General features: G+C 53.5%; 1 protein-coding gene across 5 annotated transcripts in view; it reads left to right on the plus strand.

The window, feature by feature from the left end:
• GRB10 (growth factor receptor bound protein 10) overlaps positions 1 to 26,338 on the plus strand; it is a 179,232-nt gene that overhangs the window by 139,447 nt on the left and 13,447 nt on the right. For 4 of the 5 annotated variants that reach the window (XM_048213051.2, XM_048213052.2, XM_026501705.4 and 1 more), the window contains 6 exons: positions 4,183 to 4,339; positions 12,268 to 12,383; positions 13,493 to 13,561; positions 15,061 to 15,198; positions 16,629 to 16,739; positions 18,612 to 18,710. In XM_048213051.2, coding sequence (XP_048069008.1) covers positions 4,183 to 4,339; positions 12,268 to 12,383; positions 13,493 to 13,561; positions 15,061 to 15,198; positions 16,629 to 16,739; positions 18,612 to 18,710 — 690 coding nt within the window. Of the gene's footprint in view, positions 1 to 2,480; positions 3,401 to 4,182; positions 4,340 to 12,267; positions 12,384 to 13,492; positions 13,562 to 15,060; positions 15,199 to 16,628; positions 16,740 to 18,611; positions 18,711 to 26,338 lie in introns of those variants that run through there. The other variant, XM_044385276.3, reaches the window with a different exon arrangement.

Genomic DNA, 26,338 nt, shown 5'->3' on the forward strand with positions numbered 1-26,338 from the left:
AGTTTCTGAAAACCTCAGCTTACGTCCTTACTTCCGAAAGTGCATTTAAAGTGGACTGGGAAGAGCTCAGGGTTAAGAAGTCGGTTGATCGAAGGTAAAGAAGGAACACAAAGCTGGCCTGGGAGCTCCTGGCTCACCGCCCTCCCCTCCCTACTGTGTTGGCGTCCGTGCCAGAGTTTGGGGCCTCCCTCAGCTCTGCTCAGTCCATGTACCCTGAGGGGGCTGACCTTCAAGGACACCCTACACTGTGGACGGCTCTGGGGGTGAAGAGCTGAAAGTACCCCATTTTCTGTCTTTCTAGGGTGGTCTGGGCCAAAGTGAGAGCCTTCTGAACTCAGTAGGAAAGTCTGAGCCTTTGAGTCAGCCAGCAAGGTGTGTGCGTGAAGCAGGAGCAAGACGGACGGCAGGGTGGTGACCCCCATGGCCTACCTGTTGGGGACCCAGGGCCAGAAGCCAGAGTGCAGATCGGGGCCACGGAGATGATGTCACCTCCACCCTGATTGTTCTCAAACTCCTTCCCTTTGGTCTACATCTTACTCTGTGCAGGGAGTGTATAAAAAGCGACAGCAGGGCTCCGGGAACACCAGAATGTTCTATTACCGCTCCAGGGCTTTTATCACTGGCAGCAGCGCCAAGCGGGCAGGGGCTGGGCGGCCTGACGGAGCATTCCTGCCCCCACTGCCTCTGCAGAGAAAGTGCCTCATGCCATTGACAGAATTGTGTTCTCTTTAATATTACCATTTTATTTTTAAGCAATGAACTACTTAATGTCTTTTGCAACAGAAAAGAGGAAATTGAGGATTCAGGGCTTGGCTTTTCCCACTGAATTGTTCCTGGTGCCTCTCACCAGTCACAAGGCTTGTGTTCCCAGATTCGCAGGCCTGAGTCAGGGTCCAGGTGGCCTCCTTCCCTGGTGTCTGCAGCTTGCAGACAGAGCCTGCCTCATTCCTGGCTCTGTTTCCGGTGCGAGCACACCCCCAGGGGGAGGTGCAAGGGCCTGAGACCTTTCCAGGGGGGCTCTCCTTAGCCTGAGCCGGGCCTGCACTGGGAGGCCAGTGCTACTCGCGGATCTCCATTTCACAGATGCGCGGCTGAGACACGGACCACTGTGCCAGATTCCCGCAGCTAGTTACCCATAAAGCCAGACTGCAGCCCAGTCTGATTTGAGACTCGCCCCCTGCTTTGTCAAGGGAGGTCGTAAATGGTGCTTTAACACTCTTAGAGCAAACACTGTGCTTTGCACTTCTGATTGACTCCCCAAGCAGTGCTCATGGCACAGAGCGGAGAGTGAGTCTCAGCTAATAGAGAACCTGCCTGAGGTCCCAGGGCCTGGCACTGTGGGGCTGTGCTCCCAGTTCACCTCCATCCTGGCATTACCCAGGTGCATACGCTCCCTGGACAGGCTGTACTCCAGGAACACAGGCCCATGGAAGGAACCTCTCCTGGCTGAGCCGTGAGCTGCAGGGGGCAGAGACCCTGGCGTGCTCACTGCAGAGAAGCTTCTGGGCTCTGTGTGAGATGCTTGAATGTCCATGCATCGAGGAAGGCCAAGCCTGCTCCCTGCAGCCCTCGCCCCAGGCCTGTGCGCGGAGGGCTGAGATCTTACATCCTTAATTGCTTTTAGAATGAGGCCAGGCACCAACCAGGTGGTGACTGAAGAGGCACCTCATGATGCTAGATGTCCCTTCAACTGCTGGCCTCAGGCACGGTGGACAGTGGCCAACCACTACAGAACGTTTCTCTTTGTGCCTTAGTGTTCGCTAAAGTCCTCTCCGGTGCAGCCCCGAATGCGTGACCCGCCTGAGACTGCTGCTACGTCTTGGGGGTTTGTGGCGTTGCTGACCATCAGGCTCTGCTGTGTCTGGAGGTGGCTGGGGCAGAGCGGCCAGCGTTGGCTTCAAGGGGCCTGTCCCTGGAGCACCGTCTGTGTCTGCTCCTGCCCCGGGCCTGCCAGCCCAGCCTACTCTGGGAATCCGAAAGCCATGGACTTGGCCGTGAGACAGAGCATATCTTAGCTTTTAATACTGAGACTATATATAGACCTCCGGGGGGTGGCTGTGAGCAGCAGGGAGGGGAAGAGTGAGTTTAAAGAAAAATGCATTCGGGCCAGATAGAAGATTAAGTACCGGGGCCAGACCTGATTTGGGGCAGGGAAATCGATACACAGACTTGAACGTGATCGAAGTGTTCTAGAGAAGCTGATGTTGATTGTAATCCCAGAGACACTCCCTCTGACCCTGGGCACAGGTGTCTCAGGAGCATGCTGGGCTTGGCAGAGGACATGGTGCACAGTACAATTCGTGCATTTCTAAGGAATTATCTGGACCCATTTGTGTTTTCTAAATTTGTTTCTCTTCCATGTTAATGCATTTTTGTGGGTTTTTTTTTTTTTAAGTTTTGACCTACAGACAGAAGACATTTTTCGTTGTTTAAATGTCACATTTATGGACTCCCTCATGTCAGCTGTATTTGAATATTTCATTTGTTTCGTGGAAGTATAACTTCTGTAGAGCGAAATGTGAACTCCCGGAAAGAGATGAGTAGGTTTCTATAAAAATGCATGTGAGTTGCAAGCTTGTCCCTCAGTCCTGATTGGCTCCCCTGGGATTTCTCCGGGTGGCTGAGAGGTGGCCGGCAGGGGTGGTGACCTGCCCCCGGGGAGCTGTGTCTCCAGGCTGGCCCTGCCTCCCCTCCAGCAGGGACAGTACTTGTGGGGCTGGACGATCCCAGTTCCTGCTCCTGCGTTCACTCCCTTGCAATAGGGACTTGTCCGCACAACTCACCCTCTCCTGCCAGACAAAGTTTGCACCTGGGAAAAGGGACAGAGAGGGAGCAAGAGAGCTGCAGCCACTTGGTCAGAACCAGCTGGCATTCAGAGGCCACGGGAGTTCTTGCTCCGAAGTTGCAGGTGCCCCCGGGCTACAGACCCAGATTTCTGAGAGACTTGGCAGCCAGGCCTGGATTCAGAGAACGCCCGTGCTCGGGCTCTGGGCGTCCCACGTTTCATTTCGCTGTCATAGGAAAACAGGAGCAGGGCTCTTTCCGGCCTCTTGGCCTGAGTGTCCTACCTCCACCTCACCAGCCCTGAAGTGGGGAGCCCGTTGGGGGGCGATTGCATCAGGCACAGGGAGGAGGGACCTGATTGGTCTGCTCTGCCTGGCTTGATTCACTACCTCGCGGACTGAGCCCGAGGCAGAAGCAGCCCCGCCTGCCCGGAGTCAGCCCGCCCTGCCAGCCCGGCTCCCGGCGCCTCTGCACAGGGCACTACTGGTGGGGCAGGTCTGGAGGGGCCCAGCCTGCCAGGGACAGCGGAAAAGCCGGGGACAAACTCCCTTTCAGGAGACCGTCTCAGTTTAAAATGCCGTCTTGCTCCTCTGACTGCTTTTTCCATGCTGTTGAGGTAAGGTTTTGTGTCTGTTTTTAAAGCATCGCGTGCCCCCCACCCCCCGGGGGGGCTGCATCCCTGTCCCTCTCGCTCTGTCGCTGGGCAGAGGGTATTTATGGTCCCCGGCATTTCTGCTTGACTCTCCCTTTGCCTGGGAACGCGTCATTCGTGGTGGCTTTGAACTGGAAATGAAGCTGGCTGGTCATTTTGCAGGGGGAAGGGGGCCGAAGAATTTTATGACTGCGTTCATACTCTGCCCCATCTTTTTCATACTTTAAATTTCAGCAGATTCGTACTTTTATTCGTGTCGACTCTCCCTGAACCTTAGTGAACTGAGCTGTGGGGGGTGATGGGGTGCCGGCTGTTGCACCCCAGTGCCTGGGAACGGACAGCAGGTGGGCTCCTCAGAAGTTAGGATCTGGGTTGCTGTGCTTGTCCGTGCGGTTGGTTCCACTATGAAACGTCCAGCCCCGAGACCACCAGCAGTATTTGACACGAGTTCTGGCGCTTTCTGAGACAGGTGGCTGCAAAGCAGCTCGTATGTGCCGGCTTGGCTGTGCGCCCTGTCTGCCCCGAGATGTCCTGGCATTTCAAGAACTTCCTGTGTAACCTTCCATACCCGGCCGCGGTGGGGCAGCGGGGCGCGCGGTCGGCCGGCTGCTGCCTGCTGCTCGGAAGGACAGAGGACCTGTGTTGGAATGCTGCTGTGCCTGCCTTTCCTGTTTGATTTTGATTCAGTGTTTATTCCTCGAAAACCCAAGTTGCTCATCTCTAAGTGTCCCCTTTGTATGTGGCAGGATGTGAAAATCTTCAGTGAAGACGGGACGAGCAAAGTGGTGGAGATTCCAGCAGACATGACAGCCAGGGACTTGTGCCAGCTGCTGGTTTACAGAAGTCACTGTGTGGACGACAACAGCTGGACGCTCGTGGAGCACCACCCCCACCTGGGGCTAGGTAGGGAGCACACTGGGGGGCCCGGTGCCCCAGCCCGCACGGCGCGACGTCTGTGTGCCGTCCCCTCTCCACTGCACACCTGTTTCTCCTGACACTTCTGCCTCTCTCCCAGCCTTCCCCGATCTGCTTCCAGAATCTTGCTTCTGGGAGGACGGCAGCAGCCGTTCCCGAGGGCACCAACACAACAAGAAGGTTCTGTCTGTGATTTGCCTGGAGAACTGGCTATGGCAGGTGCTCGGGGCTTGCTGCACAGCTGCAGTCTGGGGAGAGCAGCCTAGCAGGGCCTGGGCGGAGAGCACCATCCTGGCATCACCGTGCGGACAGCAGCTCACCCACCTCATGGGAGTGGGGTGCCGCGGTGACGGCCTGCGGAAGTTGGAGTGCTGGGTGTACCTCTGGGCTGGTGCACAGTGTTCTCACTATCCGCACGCACGTGCTGTGTCGTCTGTAGAGAGCAGGAGAATATTTTGAAACACGTACTGTTTACAGAACTTACTGAGGTTTTGGGTTTTACGGAGTTTCTTGCTCAGGTGGTCTATTTCAGGTCCAGAAGCTTTTCAGACTTTTGTTTAAATTCTTACCAGATAACGCATGGTGCTTACAAAATCACAAGCACACACTTAAAACCAGAATTTTCTCTGAATCAACAACTGTATCTCTTCCATGTGCTAAAGGAGAAAAACTACATAGATCACAGAGTCCTTCCCATGGTTCTGAACTTTTCTCGTGAACCTTTCTGGAAGATTAGTAGATCAAATTTAACCTTCCAGGTCTGGAATGATGTTATACAGTCTAAGCCTAAACATGCTAGGAGATTTGAGTTGGCAGTGTGTTTTGTTTTGTTTTTTTGTCAGAGTGAGAGAGGGAGAGAGCGAGCACACAAGCAGGCTCCCTGCTCCAAGCCTGACACGGGGCTCGATCCCAGGACTCCGGGATCATGACCTGAGCTGAAAGCAGACGCTTCACCGGCTGAGCCCCCCAGGCGCCCCTGAGTTGGCGTTGTTTTAATCACTGAGTTCTAGCTCCCCGTGCCGTCAGATACAGGTGCAGCTCACAGTTAGCACTGGGAACACTCTCTCTCGTCTTTCCTGTTCCTGCCCGTCTCCAGTGCACTTGCACGCCAGCAGAAGCTTCCTCCATCATCTCTAGTAGCCTTCTCCCGCCAGGTGCATTCACTGGTGCCACCTGCAGGAACGGGTGAGCCCATTGTCAGGCTCCAGTTTGGGACACCCACGAATAGAACCTGCACTGGTCTCATGGGGCCGCCAGAAGCATCTGCTGATGCACGAGTAACTTGGAAATTAAACAATAGTTGGAACCTTGTAGCATGTATGGACACATGCATGTGCCACACATGTGTATGTGCACATATATACATACATGCACACGTGCACACACAGAGAACAGCGTGTATGAACATGTGCACACACCGCACATGCGTACGTACACACATATGCATACGTGGATATGTGCACACACGGAAGAGCATGTATGGACACATGCACACACCACACATGCGTGTGTACACATACGTACACACATGCACGCGTGCCCACACACAGAACAGCATGTATGGACACGTGCACACGCCGCAAATGCGTATGTACACATATATGCACACGTGGACACGTGCACATGCCGTGCATGCGTATGTACACATATATACATACATGCACACGTGCACATGCACAGAAGAGCGTGTATGGACACGTGCACATGACGTGCATGCATATGTACACATATATACATACATGCACACGTGCACATGCACAGAAGAGCGTGTATGGACACGTGCACATGCCGTGCATGCGTATGTACACATATATACATACATGCACACGTGCACATGCACAGAAGAGCGTGTATGGACACGTGCACATGCCGTGCATGCGTATGTACACATATATACATACATGCACACGTGCACATGCACAGAAGAGCGTGTATGGACACGTGCACATGCCGTGCATGCGTATGTACACATATATACATACATGCACACGTGCACATGCACAGAAGAGCGTGTATGGACACGTGCACATGCCGTGCATGCGTATGTACACATATATACATACATGCACACGTGCACATGCACAGAAGAGCGTGTATGGACACGTGCACATGCCGTGCATGCGTATGTACACATATATACATACATGCACACGTGCACATGCACAGAAGAGCGTGTATGGACACGTGCACATGCCGTGCATGCGTATGTACACATATATACATACATGCACACGTGCACATGCACAGAAGAGCGTGTATGGACACGTGCACATGCCGTGCATGCGTATGTACACATATATACATACATGCACACGTGCACATGCACAGAAGAGCGTGTATGGACACGTGCACATGCCGTGCATGCGTATGTACACATATATACATACATGCACACGTGCACATGCACAGAAGAGCGTGTATGGACACGTGCACATGCCGTGCATGCGTATGTACACATATATACATACATGCACACGTGCACATGCACAGAAGAGCGTGTATGGACACGTGCACATGCCGTGCATGCGTATGTACACATATATACATACATGCACACGTGCACATGCACAGAAGAGCGTGTATGGACACGTGCACATGCCGTGCATGCGTATGTACACATATATACATACATGCACACGTGCACATGCACAGAAGAGCGTGTATGGACACGTGCACATGCCGTGCATGCGTATGTACACATATATACATACATGCACACGTGCACATGCACAGAAGAGCGTGTATGGACACGTGCACATGCCGTGCATGCGTATGTACACATATATACATACATGCACACGTGCACATGCACAGAAGAGCGTGTATGGACACGTGCACATGCCGTGCATGCGTATGTACACATATATACATACATGCACACGTGCACATGCACAGAAGAGTGTGTATGGACACGTGCACATGCCGTGCATGTGTATGTACACATATTTACACGTGCACACACACAGAATGAACTTAAACACAGCTGTGGACCTGGACCCAAATATGAGTATTCTTGAAGCCCATTCAAAAGTCTGAATAATCTCACTTTGAAAGGAATTGTAGAAAGATAAAAATATGTTTGTCCACACCAAAAACACGTATAAAATGGGGACAGATACACACAATAAAATCGAACATACAAAGACTGTGAGAAATTTTGATTCACATATTTGTTGTGGTACCCTTGATTTCTCAAACATCATGCCAGAGATCAAGAATTTATATACGGTAAAACTTCGGAAATCATCACCCATGTGAAAAAGAATTTATTCTGAGAAACTCAAAAAAGAAACACATGGTATTCTTAGCGATACGATAGTTCTATGCTTTATTCCTTATTTATCTTACTCACAGATGGACTTAACATACCCTATGGGGATAATACCTTTTTATTTCTTAAGATTTGTTTATTTATTTATTTATTTGAGAGAGAGTGTGCGCGCACACACGCACAAACGGGGAGGAGGGGCAGGGGCAGAGGGAGAAGCAGACTCCCCCCAGCTGAGCAGGGAGCCCGATGTGGGACTCGATCCCAGGACCCCAGGATCATGACCTGAGCCGAAGGCAGACGCTTCGCCGACTGAGCCACCCAGGTGCCCCTAAAGGGGATAATACTTTCTTAGAAAATCAAGTTAAAGTGACAAAAAAGGAAGGGAGAAAGAGAAATGAAAGAAAAAGACAAAGGAACACTCGGCTCCCATTTGGGATCCTGTTTGACAAAAAGTCCGTGAAGTTGATTGCAAGTGTGTGAAGTGCCCTCTCGAGGCTCCTCCTCAGCTCCTTTCTGCCACCAGCCCCTGTTCCGTCGGCAGCAAGTGAGCACGCTCTGAACACCTAGGTCTGCACAGGACATGCGAGCTTTTAGAGGCTCAGTCACGCCATCCTCGGAGGTCAGAGCCACAGAAACCTCCCACTGTCCGCCAAGAGCCTCGGCCTTCCGGCCCCCGTATCTTCTCTGTGTGTTCTTTCGTTTGTGATGCAAGCCTGTCCTTTTTTAAAATCTGTCAGGTTGCTGTTGAGGCAGAAATGCTATTCTTTCCAGTATTCGGTAGCATCCGCGGGTCAGACAAACAGCAGTGGGGACAGTGGACGTCCAGGAGCCTGTTGCACACCACCATGGAGTAGGCACCACGGGCGCGCCCATCAGCGAAGCGCGTGCAGTGCCAGCACTGGAGCCCCGCGAACGGGCGTGAGTGTGCTTGCTGGTGCAGAATTCCTTAAAGGATGATGTTCTGGGGCTGCTCCTGGGTCCTGGCATTCAGCCAGGTGACCCCCACTCTCCGGACAGAGCCATCCTGCCCCACGTCCCCAGTTACTGATAGGACCCTTTGGAAAGTCGCTTTCTCTGGCACATTGGCGATGCTCTGGGGTTCTGCACGTACACGAGGCCTGTGGTTCGGGGCCAGGCAGACAGTGCCCCAGGTCTGTAAGCTGATAGAAGGCAGACAGTTACCCCGATAATTGAGGCATAAGTAAGCTAATTCCAGTGGCACTTTGAGCCTGTGGATAGCCTTCGAATTCAGCATTTCAAGGCACAATTATTATCCTGATCTTCGCAGGAAAAATATTAGATCCTTAGTGATATTAAACTTTATCCCAACCAGGAGTGGGGATTGAGAACAGATGGTTTTGTTTGCACTAGCAGAAGACCACGCATGCGTGTGTGTGGCTGCAGCCCTCAGCGGCCCCTGTTGGTGGGGGTGTCATACTTGGTGGGGGGAGCAGGTGCAGAGGCGCCCTCTGGTGCTCGGCGGCAGCGTCTCTGGATGGTGGGAGTGTTGCCGCTCCCTCTGAGCCATGCTGCTGTCACACCCTGGTCAGTGCCTTTCTTACGCCCCGGCGTCAGCTCCTGAAGTCACTTACCACTCGAGGCGGTTTGACAGGTTGGGGCAGAGCCCTTAGTGATGGACGATCTTAGGGAAGCACGGTCTGTGCCTTGTGACTTCCAGCTCTGGCAAGCCGCTCCCTGGATGTGACGTCTTCATGTGTCACATATGTCAGTGAGTCCCACATGTCCTACCTGTTGGGGGGGGTCTTGCCTTGGTCTTTTGTGTAGAGCTCTCAGCCTTGTGAATACTGTCCCTGACCGAGGCCACTGAGCGGCTGCCGAGTCCAGCGGGAGGGTCCGGAACGGGGCAGGCACGGTCCTGCTGTCTGCCCCGAGCACGTGAGCAGTGTGTCTCCAGAGGGCTCACTTCCGTGGGGATGCCTGCACATGGAGTGCCCGTCGGGATATTTAACAGCCAGTCCGCAGCTGTGTCACGTGAACAAACGATTTCTTTAAAGGGATTTTGTAAAACTGGAACTGGGGCATGCAGACCGGGCAGCATGGAGCACGGTGACTAGAAGACAGCTGCCGGAGGTCCAGGGATTTGGGGAATTCTGTTGTTGCAAGAATTAGATTGCAGCCCTCCAGGAAGAAGCCTGAGCTCTCTCTTTGGGCTGTTCACAGCTCTGCGTGTGTACCTGGCCAGGTGAGAAAGGTGTGGTAGTCACCCTCTGGAGGACTTGGCCGCAACAGGGATGTGCGGACAGGTGTCAGAGGAGAAACAGCAGCTGTATTCAGCCCTTGGTGCTCACAAAGGCCTTCAAGGCTGACCTTTCCCATCTCTGTCTCCTTGTCATTCTATCGGAAGGGCACCAGAATGCTGTCCTTTCCCCATTGAGATATTTAGAAGGAAGGCTGCTTATCGGGCATGTCCAGACATCAGGGTTGTTTTCCGTGGTATCTCCTCCTCGACTTTGATCACAGTCCCCAGTCCTGAAGAGCCCCAAGCAGCTGTTGCAAGCGTGCTGACAGCCGGCTCTGCTCCCTGCCGTGGGTGGACCATGCCGGGTGCAGGCACAGCAGCGGGGCAGCAAGGTGGGATCCTGACGGCAGCCCGGGCGGGCGGCTCAGGTTTCTGCTAAGGACTCGCTTGTCCATGCACATTTTAAGGCATGGAAGTAAGATCTGCCCTTTTGAGTCGAGTGCTCTGTAACCATTTTGCGTGTGGAGTAGGGTGGTGGCGTAGATGCTGGATTTGGTGTCAAAAATTTGAAAAAATACGAATCCCCTTTGAGGACTGTCTGACTCTTCCATTTGCACAAAACATTCTTTGGGAACACCCTGATGAAATGTCGCTTTCTGTTGTGATGATAGGAAATTGATGGAGGCAACAGGATAGTTTAATAGAGTCACCCAAGGTCGTTTGAAAGTACCTGTTGTTAGGGGTGCCTGAGTGGCTCGGTCGGTTAAGCATCTGCCTTTGGCTCAGGTCATGGTCCCAGAGTCCTGGGGTTGAGCCCTGCGTCGGGCTCTCTGCTAGGAGAGCCTGCTTCTCCTTCTCCTTTTGTTCCACTGCTAGTGCTCTCTCTCTCTGTTAAATAAATAAATAAAATTAAAAAAAAAAAAAACCTGTTTTTAGAATCATAGAGAAAGTGAGAACTGGAGAAAAGAGCTTTGAGCTGATGTTGTCAGAGTGGCTTTTTGACAGCTGGGAAAACTGGCACGTGGACATCCAGTGGCAGATGGGGTCTCTGGGAAGGGGTCACACACAGTCTTGCTGAGCCCAGTGCTGTCCCAGGGCTCTGGGACCCCTGCGGGCTGGAGTAGGGGAGCCACGAGGCCTCTGTTTTCACCTGTGGGTACCTGCGCCCCCGGGAGCGGCACCAGAGTGACCCAGAGCAGAGGAGCACGCCCCGTTCCGGGTGCATGGGTTCCCCGCTCCCATCTGCCCGGCCGCCCTGGCCCAGTCTATGCGCAGCTGTCCCGGGATCTTGCCTCGTGGGAGGGACGTAGGGAGGGAGGAGGCGGCTCTCTGGGGGGGGGGGGGCGTGCATGTGTCCACGTGTGCCCCTCAGAGCTGCTGCCTCCCCACGGGTCCCCTGGGGCTTATGACCCTGCGCAGACCTAACACTCTGCTTTGGAACGCGCTGTGGTCTCGTCCTCGCTTAGGTCGCTGTAACCCCACTGGTCTGTTTTTCCTTATTTTACCTGGTGGAAAATTTCAGGTTTGTAAACCAACCGTCACCTGGTTTGGGGTGCTTGGCTTTGTCCCTGTACCTACAGAGATGTTTTTTCTGACTAAATTTTGGAACACAAATCACTGATTTGTTTTGTACCAGAAAATCCATTTTAAATGAATGCCAGCCTGGGCCAATCCCTTTTCTGAAAGTAAACGCGGCAGTCGTTATCGCACACTCACCTCAGGCATAGCTCCTCCCTCCTATCGTGGGGACACGCAGGGCAGAGTCATGAGTCCCTTGTTGCTGGCAGATTCCCTCGCAGCCCAGAGCAGGGGGACCTGTTCATGGCTCGCGGCTGGTGCTGGGAGTGGCCCCGGACTTCCGGGCGGCAGTAGGGAGGACAGCCCCTGCCTCGGCAAGTTCGGGCTGCAAATCGGTTTTTACTGAAGAATCCTCTGCTTGGTACCAAGGCTCCAGCTGTGGGAAAGGAGGGGGCTTTGGAGGACCCACTCATTCCGTCCAGGCCAGCTCTGTGGCATCTCCTTCTCTGCACTTTATGTCAGTTCCCCTCCACTGTCCCCTCACCCACCTGCCGTCCTGTGGTCCCTCCTGCCACTCTTGTCTTGTGGATGTTTTCTCAGTTACTGTAGTCCCTGTTCTTTATGAGAGTTGAAACTTTTAATTTAAGGGCAACATCATTTGCTGGGAGTCTTTATTAACTCCCTCAACCTTCGTCAGTGCCAAACAGAGAAGCAGCATATGGAAGTCAGGACTGACTTCAGTTCCTCACCCCACCTGTCGCAGGACCCCTTGTGCATGAAAGAGAGACTTAAATGTCGTCCAGTCCTGGACCTCCTCTTGGCTCGCGGCATGGAGGAACGGAACGTTAGCCAGAGGCTGTCGTCGGGGGTAAAGCCACCTTGCAGTTTCCACCTGTGTCGTCTCACACCTATGTTTTTTGTCTGCAGAAAGGTGCCTGGAGGACCATGAGTTGGTGGTCCAGGTGGAGAGTACCATGGCAAACGAAAGCAAGTTTTTATTTAGGAAGAATTACGCAAAATACGAGTTTTTCAAAAATCCTACGGTGAGAGTCTTCTCTCTCTGGGTTTGGGGTTTGGGACTCTTGAAAGCTTGGGGTTGATCCTTGGGGTCGGTAGCACAGAGGATACCATAATGAGATGGATGTAGGGGGTAGCAGAAGGGTTTGAGAGTCCGGGCTGTTGTCTCGCAAGGCGGTCTTTGCAGAACTCCGTCTCTGCTGCTTACCTAAATGCCTTTGTAGTGGCCATGGGTAGCGAGTGCGTCTGTCCATGGTAGCAGGGGGACAGGGGGCTAGCTCTGAGTCAGGGGAGATGAGGGGCAGGTTTTTCAGTTACATCCAAAGTTCAGGGTTAAATTAGAACAAATTGGTTCAATACTCAGCAGAATAAAAACTCATTACTCTCTGCAAATAGCAAATAATACTTTGTGGTTTGTGGAAGAATGAGTTTCCAGGCACGTTGGGCTGGATCTTTCTTTCCTTTTTATTTTTCTGGGGTGGCGGGGGCATGTGTCCTGTGACCTGTCAGGATCGGCTGCCTCCTGCTGCCCTAGCATGCGCTCTTGTCCTGAGGCATGAGGCTGAGCCGTCGTGACGTGAGCAGAAGACCCCCTGTCAACTTCTGGCCGGTGGTTTAGCTGCTTTTTTATTTAAAGTAAGACATTCGATAACTAATTTTGCGTAACACCGTGTGGCGGGCCTCGGCCTTGATGCATGCTGAGAGGCACGAATGCACATTAAACATGATAGATACTCCAGCCTCGAGCTCACCATTTAAGGAAACATGGCAACGTTTTGAAGTAGGCGTTCCCACTGAGGGATAGGGGAGGAAGAGGGACCGTCATTTAAAATCTTTACGGACATCCGCACGCCTGTAGGAATTTTTTTTTTTTAAGATTTTATTTATTTGACAGAGAGAGACAGCCAGAGAGAGAGGGAACACAAGCAGGGGGAGTGGGAGAGGAAGAAGCAGGCTCCTAGAAGAGAAGCCTGATGTGGGGCTCGATCCCAGAACGCTGGGATCACGCCCTGAGCTGAAGGCAGACGCTTAACGACTGCGCCACCCAGGCGCCCCTGTAGGAATGTTTTTAACACTGGCTGCCTTTCCCCGCTTTTAAACTAACCCTTCTGTATTTGGTTTCCCATTTCCCTAGAATTTCTTCCCAGAGCAGATGGTTACTTGGTGCCAGCAGTCAAACGGCGGTCACAGCCAGCTTCTGCAGGTACGGGCCAGGAAGGGTTTCGGGATGGGCGTCCTCTCGTACTGCCGTGGCAGCTCCCCAAAACCTTGATAGGGTTGCATTCTTCATCACGTACTAGCCTGGGCTCCTGACGGGGTTTAGAGTAGCCAGAAATCAAGGTGGACTTGGGAAATGTTTGTGCAGCCAGGCTCCTTCGAAGCGAAACAAGCTCTTACAAACAGGATAAGCTTCCTCCAAGCCAGAAGCAGCGCGAGCAGACGGGCAGGAGAGAGAAGCCGCAGGCCGGCACGTTCTCCTCCGGAGCGCGGGGCCTGGGCCAGGCCGCCACCCTGGGGATCTCCACCCCAAGACGGAGCCCCCTTATCGTGAGAAAGGATTGGGCTGCCATGAAACCCTTTAAGAGGCAGCAGAGTGTACGTTCAAGTTAGTTTTGTAGCTGTCTTCGTTGTCCCTCTGCCTTCTGAAGTCTTTCCAAGAAAACCTGGCCTTTCCCCAGCCCCTCCCCATGGGGGGTCCTCTGGCTGAGTCCTGCTCACGCGCTTCCAGGAAAGTCGGGAAGGGGACTATTACTGCTGTGCCCCGAGAAACGTGTCTGTTCACAGGGTGTTAAGTGAGAGAACAGACCATTCACGAAGGCAGCCAACACTATCCAGGCGGCATCAGATACAAGAGAAACCGCTAAAATTTAGTTCCTACAGAATTCTGCCCACTGTCCTCCTTTGTCCACTCTCTGAGTCACTAGGTGTGTTTTCAGCTCCCACACGGTGAGGGTTTCAGAGCTCCATTCCAGTATCTCTCCCGAAGCCCCCCGACCCTGACCATAGCGTTTGACTGCTCCAGCCAGAGTTGTTGCCGTGTGGTTCTCCCGGGCCGTGAGGGTGACATGGCTTGGTGCCTGATTTGGGATGGCTTGTGTGCTCAGCGAGGGTGCTTGCGGACTCTGTCCACTGGCCCGTCCCCCGTGCGGAAGGAGCCATGTCCCCTCACAGTCCAGTGTAGAGGACCCACCACTGTCACTGCCCCAACCTCACTCCCAGACCTGGCTTCTGACCTCGGTTTCCCGAGGAAGCTGTGCTGCACGTGGGAGGGGTCAGCCCGGACAGCGGCATCACCCAGGCGTTGCTGGAGAGAACCGTCAGCTCACGTTCCCATGGAAGGCGACACACTGAAAGGGACATGCTTGGTCTCCGTCCACACTGCTCCCGGTGCTTCCTGTCGCCCTGACTCTGATGATTGGGCTACATGTTTTATGGAAGACCCTGAGAAAGTGCAGGGCCCTTAACCCTGCTGTCTTACGGGGAAATCTGTGACTTCCCGTTTTTGGTCAGCGTTAGGGAGGCCCATTGGCTGGGGTTTTAGGATTTTTGAAAGGAAAACTATTGTTTGAAAATGCTTGCTTTGACCAAAGAAAAGAGTGTTTTTGTGATTCAGACGATGTGAAAATGCCCGCGGTGGCAGTAGAACGCGCCTGCTCCCTGCTGACGGCAGCAGCATCTGACTCTGACGCATCTCTTCAACAGAACTTTCTGAACTCCAGTAGTTCTCCTGAAATCCAGGGCTTTCTGCACGTGAAGGAGCTGGGGAGGAAGTCGTGGAGAAAGCTGTATGTGTGTTTGCGGAGGTCGGGCCTTTACTGCTCCACGAAGGGGGCGTCCAAGGTGGGTTTTAAAGCCGCTGCGGCCCCCGCCGTCACACCAGGCCGGGGGCATTCAGTGTGGATGCGGCTTCACTTGAACATACACATCAGGGTTCCCCAGGCTTATGATAACTGGTTCAGCTAAGTCCGAGTTCCTGGCCCGCTGGTCGCCCTTAGAAGCCAGGCGACAGCCCAGACCTATAGGCCCCCAGGGCACCTCACCACCGCGCCCCCAGGCCGGCCAGCCCTGGCCCCCTCTGTGGCTTGGGAACAGAGCCTCCTTGGCGGCCTGAGTCCCTGAAGGAAGCTGACTCAGTTTCCATAGTTTGGAAGTTAGCATGCAGGCTGGCCGCGGGATGGCTGTTGGATTGTTGCCAGCTAGTACGCGTTATCGTAGATACCCCCTGGGAAGAGATTGGAGGTGTGCGTGTATTTCCAGTGGGAAGAGGAGGCGAGAAACAGAACAGGCAGCTGCAGGCTTCCAAAGACAGCTGGGGCATTGGGGGCTCACCTTGCTGGTTGGTGTCCTTGCACACTCCTGCTTGCACACTGTTCTTGTGATGGCGTGAGCGTGCCCTGAAGCGGGAGAGGGCCCCGCAGACCATGGCCGGCGTGTGCCACTCCTGCCAGCAGAGAGGAGGGAGGGCCCGGTGGGACCCCAGGTGAGGGCTCTGAGGGCCAGGCTGCCTTCCAGCTGCTCTGCGCTGTCAGCGGCTGCCCCACGTGAGCTGGGGACGAGGGGCATGGCAGGTGGAGAAGCTTCCATCTGGTACAGGGCGGGAAGGACAACTTGATCTCCCAACTTCCCAGCGCCCTCGTGGATGCTGAACCCAGAGCAGGAGGTAGAACTGGAACGATGGAGGGTTGGGGACAAGTCTGGGACAGGCTGTCGGTGGGAAAACCGTGGGACATCTGGACGCCGCACAGCAAGGCAGCAGAGGCGGCGTGGGCCGAGCCCTGCAGCGCACTCTTCACTTTGAACGTAGGCTCCAGATGTTCTCCTGGTTTTCACTTTGAATGTTTGGTTAGGGGGCTTTGATATGGCAGAGTATCAAATAGATTGTCCCAGTGGGGTTTTGTTTTTTTTAAAGATTTTATTTATTAGAGAGAGAGCGCACAAGCAGGGGGAGGACAGAGGGCAAGGGAGAAGCAGGCTCCCCACCGAGCAGGGAGCCCAAAGCGGGGCTCAATCCCAGGACCCTGCAATCACGACCTGAGCCCAAGGTAGATGCTTATCCAGCTGAGCCTCCCAGGCGCCCCCGTTGTCACAGTCGTGGGAGGTGGGTGCCCTTGGGGAGGGCTGGGTGTGTGTGGTCTTAGCCTAGCACCTGCAGAGAGGAATGCACGCACAGTGTGCGCAGACTGCCCTCTGTTGACCAGCACGTGTGAGCGTCTGCTGTTGGCTGTGCTTGGGAAGTTCTCCCCTGTGAAGCTGGCCCCCCTCTTCCGCAGGAGCCCCGACACCTGCAGCTGCTCGGGGGCTTGGAGGAGAGCAGCGTCTTCTCCCTGATCGCCGGCAGGAAGCAGTACGGCGCCCCCACTGACTACGGCTTCTGCATAAAGGTACCGCACCCCCGCCCTGTCTGGGGGCTGCCGCTCCCGATGGCATCCCGCTGGGGCTTCAGAATGAAACCGCAAACTGCTTTCTTGGTGCAGGGGTTGTTTGGGTTATTTTCTAACATAAGCTCAGGCTCACGGTGGATGGATTCATTCCTGTGCGCTCACGACGTGTCGATCCCCGAGTAGCTAGCACCTCGGGTAGAAGCAGGGGGCGCGACGGGCGGTGTGTGTCCACAGGCTCCGTGGCTTCGTGACCCCCAGCCTGTCACTTGGGTAGCCTCCAGAGTGCCGGGAGCTGACACTTTCCATATGGGCTTCCAGTCCCTGGGACAGTGGGTGTGCCCCCTGCCCTGCTTCTGCACACGTGTGTGAGAGCACGTCCTCACGCGTATTTCCACATGTGCACACATGCACACACCTATACAAACACAGATGTGCACACATACATATGCTCACATGTATACACACCCCACACACGGGCGCACCCGCGTGAATACAAAGAGATGCATGTGCACACGTGCACACACCTATGTGAATACAAGGAGATGCACACACGTGCACACGCGTGCACACACTCGCGTGAATACAAGGAGATGCACATGCGTGCGCACACGTACACACCCGTGTGAGTGCGAGGAGGTGGGTGCACACACGTGCACACACCTATGTGAATACAAGGAGATGCACACACGTGCACACGCGTGCACACATTCGCATGAATACAAGAAGATGCACATGCGTGCGCACATGTACACACCCGTGTGAGTGCGAGGAGGTGGGTGCACACACGTGCATACGCGTGCACACACACTCCTGTGCGCAGGGCCCGCTCTGCCCGGTGAGGCCGTGCTGATGTTGGTCATGGTCACGGTAGATGCTATTTGCTGCATACTCCCTGCGCACAAGGTGCTCCGCTGAGCATTCTCCCTCCGTCCTCTTCCTGCATCTTCCGAGGTGCTCACAGGTGGGAGCTGAAGCAGCCCCATCGCTCACATCCAGTCACCAGTGAGTGTGCTTAGAGTCCCCCAGCCGGGCTGACTTCTGAGTCAGGGCTGCACCCCAGCCTGAGGAGAGGACAGGGAGCAGGGGCATGCTGCTCCCTAAGATACCAGCTTGTACTTCACCTGGGGAAGCTTCTTGGGGTTGCAAGTAGCAGGAGCCCTAGGGCCCAGGGTGCACAGGAGATCAGCATGAGGGCAGCCTCAGGGCTGGCTGGGGGCCATTGAAGCCCAGGTGGCCAGGGTCCCCACCTTCCCCAGCCCATACCTGCAGCGGTTCTCCCCCATCGCCAGGTAAACCCTGCCTCTGCATGGGGGCACCTGCCGTCCCTCCACAGCAGCATGTGTGACAGTGATCCCCCACTTGCCCCAGACTGCTTGCCCTGCTAATCCCCCATCTCTGGGGTGATGCTGGCCTCACTCTCTGGACCTTCCATGGGTCCGTGCTTGGGGCCACTCAGATACACCATGGGCCCTGAGCTCCTTAGGGGCTTCTCCCCTCGCTGGCTGAGCCCTGCAGGGGCCCTTCCTCGGCCGCCACCTGTCTTTCTGGGAGGCGACCAGATATCTTTTCTTGCATAACTCCGGGCCTGACTCTCTGGTCGAATCCCGCTTTCCCCGCACAGACCTAGGCACCCCCTTGTCCCCATGGCACCCACCACCTTCCCCTGTGAGAGTTTGTCTCCTCTGGGGTCCCCCTGTTGGGGCCGGCTGAGCACTCGTGACTACAACCCAGGCTGGTCCATGTCAGGCGGAGGAGGCACCCTCTCTGGTCTCGCCCTGCTGGTTGGTGTGCGTCAGACCCAGCCTTGCCCAACACGGGCCTGCTCCACCTTCACCGTGTCCCACTCACTGAGTCCCCTCTTACCTCCTGTAGCCAAACAAAGTTAGGAACGAGACGAAAGAGCTGCGGTTGCTGTGTGCGGAAGATGAGCAAGGCAGAACGTGCTGGATGACGGCGTGCAGGCTTCTCAAGGTATGCGGCGTCCTGCGCAGCCTGTGCCTCTCTTTGTGGAGAGCCCTCCCGATGGCGCGCCGGCCCCGTGTGCCCGCACGTCTTTCCAAACAGGGTCTCAGAGGCTTCTCACAGATGCTTCGCGTTAGAAAGGTCAGAGCCGGGGGCGCCTGGGTGGCTCAGTTGTTAAGCGTCTGCCCTCAGCTCAGGGCGTGATCCCGGCGTTCTGGGATTGAGCCCCGCATCGGACTCCATGCTCCACTGGGAGACCGCTTCTTCCTCTCCCACTCCCCCTGCTGTGTTCCCTCTCTCGCTGGCTGTCTCTCTCTCTCTGTCAAATAAAGTCTTAAAAAAAAAAAAGTCAGCTGGCTTCCGGCCTCGGCACCTGACGTTCAGGGACTTGGTAGGATGCAGGGCAGCTCCCCGGTCTCTCCTGCCAATGCCAGGAGCACCCCAACCACTTGAGACCACCAAAAACATCTCCAGACATGACCAGATGTCCCGGGGGGCCTGGGAGCGGGGCACTGCGCCGGCGGAGAGCCCGTGGCCTAGAGAAATAGGACTAGAAAGACCAGACCAGGAGACAGGGAGAGAGCAAATAGCTCGTCAGGAGAGTTAATGATTTCCGAGGCTGAGCATCAGGCTCTTAGCTTCCCAAAAAGCTGGGGCCACAAGGGAAACGTGACACACTGTGCAGCTCACCGTGGCGCCGGATGGACAGCAGAGAACACCTCACTTGCGTTCCCACAGAATGTCCCTTGTGTATATCCATGCCCCACGTGGCTGTAGTTACGTATGTAAAGTCCGTGGGCATCGCACAGTGGCTGTGCATGGTGGTTGTGCAAGGTGAACGGCAAGGCGTCAGGAGAAGTTGGTTCAGTCAGGTGGCCGACCTGTGCCAGGGTCTAGGAATCTCTACGAAAACCCCAACCTTCACTGAAGCTTCCAGCTGGGCAGAGAGTCAGGGCGGAGAAGGAGGCGGAGCCCACGACCTGGAGATGCCAGAGAACATGAGCCCTAAGGGTAGGCATCCTGTAAGCCTCTCTTTCCCAGGCCCGTGCCTTGTTTTATTTTTGCTGCCGATAAAACAAAGAAGGTTTAAGTGTAAAATGTTGTTTTGTAACCAGGGAGGAGACGTTAGTGTTGGTACAGGGCATCGTAGATCAGAGGCGACTCCTTTGCAAGCCAGCTTTACAAGTTACGGGATGTCCGTTCAGAGGAGTACACCTCAGTGACCCGAAGAGCGAGGTTCTCTCTGGAGTGTGTTGTGGGAAATTCCCAGGATATATTGTTAAGAATTAAAAAGCAAAGTGCTATCTTTGTTGCAGCAGCAAGGAAAGGAGAAGTTGAAATACATGTGTGCGTTAGCTGGTGTGCACGGGAGCACTCGCTGGGACTGCTGGGGGAGGGCGGGCACGGACCCACACACACGGGAGCAGATGTGGGAGGGACACCTTGAATGGTTTCTGTATTTGTGTGATTTTTTGGCTCTGCGGATGTATAGAATATTTTGGAAAAAGCAGAAGAGGAAGTGGGAGCACATCTATGACGCTGTGGGTTCGGTGCTTCATGAGGTCTCCCCCTCGGCTTCACGCATGAGGAAGCAGGGCCGGCGGACAGGACGGAACAGGACAGAACAGGACTGTCCTTGGGCACTGGCATAGGAGGACCAGGCACAGGGAGGGAAATGTGCAGAATGAGCAATGACGGTAACGTCCAACGTTATTATTCACGCCAACAGGAATGTGTCCCGTCGGATGTTAGCATAGTATTAGGAACGTTCCTGAGCATTTGCTGTGGGCCACGCTGCTCATCACTTCTACCCTGTGGCCCCTCCCCTCGCCACAGCTGGGCGGCGTGCATGCTGTCATCGTCTCACTGGACCGATGACAGACCTGAAGCCCGTCGCGTCCCGCCCCCGGGGCCGGGGCTGGGGGGCTGCTGGTTTGCGCACAGTTGGCTCCGGAACCCAACACTGGGCTCCAGAGCTGGCCACGGCACTTCGCTGCCCTTCCTGAGAGCCAGCAGGAAGGGGACACCCATCCATGTCTGCACATGGCCCTGTTGCCTCCAATCAGCCCCAGACTCCACATCCCAAAGTGCCATTCCTGAAGGAGCTGGGGCAGGACCTAACGGCCACTGCAATATGGCCGCGACGGGCTCTTGAGCCAGTGTCAGGTGACGCAGAGCTGACTGGTGCCTTTGGTCCCAGCTGGTTATGTGCCACAGTGTCTTGCCACCACCGAGCAGGCTGATAGACTTTACCCCACGTGAGAATTCCTTACTTCGCCCTCCCCACTCCCTGTCCTGTCTCGAATTGTCTTGGTCTCAGAGCGGGAAGTGTAATCAGAAGACCATTGCCCCTCACCTTGCACTCTGATGTTACCTTCAGAATGGGGTGTATTTTCTTCCGGGGGTTGGGACCGTTTGAAGCCATGGGGAGACCTTATAAAATGCCTCCTGTTCTCTCAGCCTAGCTCCCGTCCCAAGCTCTGGATGTGAGCGTAGACTCAGGTCCCTCACTGTCTGTCTCCCTGACCGGGGACCTGACCGGGAGATGGTTGATCCATCCGCCCTCCCTATGCTTGCTCTTTGCCAGGTCTCAGTTTGGACGTCATCTTGCCTGGTGTCCCCCTGTATCCTCTCAGAGAGCCAGGGCTGCCTGGCACTCAGAACATCACAGATGCTCAGAAAAATTGAGCTGAGTGACAGCAGGAACCACCCAAACTCCTGTGTCTGGCTGTGACCTTTCTTTCTTTCTTTTTTTTTTTTTTTGAAGTTCTTCTTCCCTCTTGTCTGCCTTGTGTCCTGGGCAAGGCTGGCATCGACCCAGGGGCAGCAGGGTCAGGGGATGCGGGCTTGGACCTCAGAGAGTCTGGGTCTTGGGACAGAGACCCAGGGATCTCGCCAGCGCAGACTAAGGAGACATTGGGCTGCACCTTTTTACGGTTGACCAGAGGAGGTCTTGTCAGTACTAAGTGATGGCAGGTCCCCCGAGCTTTAGCCCTCAGACTGTCCTGTTCCCCAGAAGGGGGTCAGACGTACGTGTCCTCACTTGGAGGAAGCATTGGCTTTCTGCTGACCCCGGTGTATCCAGGAGTCACTCCTGAGTGATGCCTAATATTGCAATAGCAATTTGCATTGTATTAAAGTCTCAGGGCTTGTTGGAGAGGAACACCTTACTTTGAATTAACCAAGGACCTTTCTGTGCCTTTAAGTACCATCACAGATCCTCTTTAAAGAGGAGCTTGATTGAGCCTACATAGAAGACGGGCATTGCTGTCCTCAGATATGCTTAGGGGAGAAAGCCAGTGGGTAGTATCTGCTGCTGTTCCTCATTCCTTCCTATTACGTGGTTTGTTAAATAATTTCATAGCCATAGGGGGTTGTGGGGGGAGCATTAAACTTTGTTAGTGTGCTCTATTATCTCCTCCCCCACTTCTAGAAGTTTCTGAAACTGCCGTAGAAATTCCTCCCCAGGAGGGAGGTATGGCTTCATGAGCATGGGTTTCTGTAAGGAAGGTCTGCTGTAGCTACGTACCAGCACACACGTGCAGTTTAAATGTCCGAGACAGTTTAAATGTCAGAGAGTCGCCCCCTGCAGGATGCCTGAAGCGCCTCTGCTCAGAAGCCCTTGCTTGCCCAGCCCTGTGCCATCCCTCCCCATCCCCACGCCTGCCTGCACTCCCTGTGCTGTGTGGCAGGCTTTCTGGCCACACCAGCATGAACGACGAGAGCAGGACAAAACGAGAGGACGAGTGAAATATATCAGGAGTAGAAACAAAGGTGCATAAAAACCAGTAACTCTTCAGATGAGGAGAGGAAACACCTACTGTGCTTCCCTAACTACTATTGTGTTCTAAAGTCAAAAGAAAATGTGTGCAAAAACAAAAGAAACCTTAAAGTTGACTGCAAAATCCAGAAGGCAAAATACAACCACATTTCTTTTTTTAAATGAGTTTCTCTAGGGGCGCCTGGGTGGCACAGCGGTTAAGCGTCTGCCTTCGGCTCAGGGCGTGATCCCGGTGTGATGGGATCGAGCCCCACATCAGGCTCTTCTGCTATGAGCCTGCTTCTTCCTCTCCCACTCCCCCTGCTTGTGTTCCCTCTCTCGCTGGCTGTCTCTATCTCTGTAGAATAAATAAATAAAATCTTTAAAAAAAAAAAAAAAATAAATAAATAAATAAATGAGTTTCTCTAAGTTTCCGGGAACGTTCAAACTCTGTGCCATGCAAACGGTAACAGACCAGGGAACCAGCACCTCACATGGAGATTGGTCAGCGTCCTATTCCTGGGGCTACACCATCCCTCGAGAACCTGCTCAGATTTCCTCTCCTCTCTGTTAATAACTGAATAACACTGTGGCTTATTCGTATACCTCCTACAAGACCGTAGCTCCCTCAAGGTCGAAAACACATCTTGTACTCACTTTGTGTTCCTGGAGTTGAGCCTGGTAATATGAATGGTGACCCCAAACCCTTGTGCAATCTTTGCACAAGGAAATAAACTTCTATCTTGCTTAAGAATGTAAATGTTAGGGGCGCCTGGGTGGCACAGCAGTTAAGCATCTGCCTTCGGCTCAGGGCGTGATCCCGGCGTTATGGGATCGAGCCCCACATCAGGCTCTTCTGCTGTGAGCCTGCTTCTTCCTCTCCCACTCCCCCTGCTTGTGTTCCCTCTCTCGCTGGCTGTCTCTATCTCTGTCGAATAAATAAATAAAATCTTTAAAAAAAAATAAAAAAATAAAAAATAAAAAAAAAAAGAATGTAAATGTTAAATGTTTAAGTCCATTGCAAGAGAAAGGGATTGGCATGTTATTTATGTTACTGTGTTCACCACCCATAGGACAACATGTAGGGGGAGGCCATTTTCCAACGTGGCACACATTGAGTCCCTAGAGCCAAGAGTCGCCATTCTCCTTAATGTGGGAGCATCCCTGCGGTCCCTCTACAGACAGATGCAGAACACCAGCTGTTGCTCACCTGTGTCCTTTGAGAAAATGTCTGAGGGTGTCGCATCCAAGCAGATATGAATAGGAAATAAAGATATTGCCAGAAAAGGGAGCGAATAATTCTATGGCTATGCAGTCTTCTTTTCATGCAATAGAAGGAAGTGTAAAGGAAAAAGAATGATTGGACCATAAGTATGTCTTTAAAACCCACTCACCTAAAATAAAAAGGAAAATAATATTAAGTAATTGGCACTGTAGGTTGTGTACGGAGGGTTAATAATCTAAAAACTGTCAGGCACTTACACCAATAAAACTACCGCTCTGAAGGCTGGAATATTTATGTGAAAGTGGGAAAAACAAGAATTCCTAGTCATGGAACTGCAAAAAATAAGTGTGGGAAATAGATAACTTCTTTAATAATGAAGGCAAAAATAATATTTAAAGGCTACGATGCAAGTAAAACAGTTTGACACCTACTTAAAGATAAGCTCCTGGGTCGAGGACGAGTCCTTTGAGTGGGTTATGGGAACGGAGAACAGTCTTGGGGTCATCCTGAAGACGGTGTGTGTGTGTTTCCCTTCTTATTTTTTCTTTGGCCTTAGTTTGATGACTTTTCTATACCGTTTTGAAAGATCCTTAGATCATTGATTTAAGCCTTACATTTTCAGCTATGTTTCAGACTAAAACGTTGCCTCTAGTTTAGTTGCTGTTTGTCACGTTTGTGTAATTATTCGATTCAGAGTATTTGCACGTACGTGTGTGCATGCACACCCCACAGACACATCTTAGATGAATACACACACGTATACACGTACACGCACGGTGCGTGTTATCCGGTCACACTGGTTTAGAGTATTGACACCTCCTTGACACCGATTCTTCGGTCCTTCTGAAATCTGCTCTGTCATCCGCATCAGTGCTGCCTGCCCGAAGTCTTACCGCCTGACATTGCTGTAGGTACGCCAGCACGTTCTCGAGTGGCGTGTGCACGGTTTCTCCTCTTCTCTGTTTCTCTGCCTTTCCGGGTCCTTGTATTCAGGGCGCGTCTCTGACAAACATGGCGTAACCGTATTTTCCCCTCTGATCATCTTCATGTTCTAATTGGCATTATTTCTTGGGAAGGATATCCTTCAGTGGATTGTTAATAATTGTGCTTAAGTCTGCCTCTTGCTCTTTGTTTTCACTTTGTCCCGCCAGCCTGTATGCTTCTTTTTCTCTATTTTCAATATTTTTTTTTGTCAGGGGAGACTCATCAGTTGTTTTTATTCCTATTTTTAGCCTCCGTCCACATTGTTTCTCTCTTCCCTGGTGGTCTCCTGGTAGTCACAGTGCGCACCTTCCCCTCGCTGGACCCCAGCGTGCCCAGGTGTCCCCACCGTGTCTGGGCCGGTGTGAGAAGCCTTTGAAGTATCTCGTCTTAGACTTTGGTTCTTCCCGTATCTTCAGCCACTTAGGACCTAGAAGGGACTCTATCGTTATTTGAATTCCCTGCATGTCTACACCAATTCTCTCCTGGCTTTGTGTCCCTCTCAGGGACCATAGGTACACAGAGTTCTCCCAGCGTGGGTCTGCCAGCAGCGGCTTCCATTGCCCGAGTTGGGTTTGTCTGCTGTAGTTCTGTCTCACCTCCACTGTTGAGGGAACTGTCCACGGACCGTGGGGTCACTTCCGCCCACCCCCCTGGCCCATTCCACTGCCTTCTCTCCACGTGTCCATGGAACTCAGCTGTCCTCCGCGTGTGGCTTCTGTGACCGTGGCGTGCGCTCTTCCCGCTTGTGTTTGTCTCTCTGTCTCTGTTTTCCACAGTTGTGCCAGGATGTGCCTGGGCGTGGGTTTCTCCCTGGTAGCCAGCCCCTGGAACCTGTACCCTGTCGTCTTTCTATCCATTCTGGAAAATGCTGGGCCAGTAGTTCACCAGTGTTTCTCGTAGCCCATCCCCGGTCTTCTGGGAGCATCAGCACATGCATGGTAGACCTCTTGGTGGTGTCCCAGCACTTCTGTTCCGGACACTGGAGGGTACCCTGTAGGGTCAGAGCTGGAAATGAGTTACCTCTTGATAACTGTGTCTCCTTGCCCAACCTTCTTTCTTTTCCATGTGGGCAAGTAGGGGCCCGGGGCGCAGGCGGGTGTGCGGACTCCACTCATTGCCCAGGCACTCATTGACCAGGCAGCGTGGACTGCCGGTGGGGAATCGAATCTAGACCCTTACTTTACCATGACCTTGAACACCCTGCCTCACTTCCCTGTTCCGTCTGTTACTTGTAAGATGGGGATAAAGGACACACTTCCTCATGTGGAGAGTGGTAAAGGGAATAAAGTGCTTGGAGCAGTGCTTGGCCCATAGCAGCATGCAGTAAGGGTGACTGTGGTGCTCGGTCCTTTTCCTTATGTTTTTAAAGATTTTTTATTTACTTATTTGAGAGAGAGAAAGCACGAGCAGGGGGAGAGGCAGAGGGAGAGGGAGAACCAGACTCCCCCGCTGAGCAGCGAGCCCAACGCAGGACTGGATCCCAGGACCCTGGGATCAGGACCCGAACCGAAGGCAGACAGACACTTCACCAACTGAGCCCCCCAGGCGCCCCTCGATCTTATTATTACGTTGTCACTGCCTACTTCTCCCTTGCCCACCCAACGTGAGCAAGCCAGTCACGAGCGGGGGTAGGGGTGGGACGGACGGTCATGCAGGAGCGAGCCTGTG

This window comes from Ursus arctos, unplaced genomic scaffold (assembly GCF_023065955.2).
Source record: "Ursus arctos isolate Adak ecotype North America unplaced genomic scaffold, UrsArc2.0 scaffold_3, whole genome shotgun sequence".
NCBI classification, from domain to species: Eukaryota; Metazoa; Chordata; class Mammalia; order Carnivora; family Ursidae; genus Ursus; species Ursus arctos.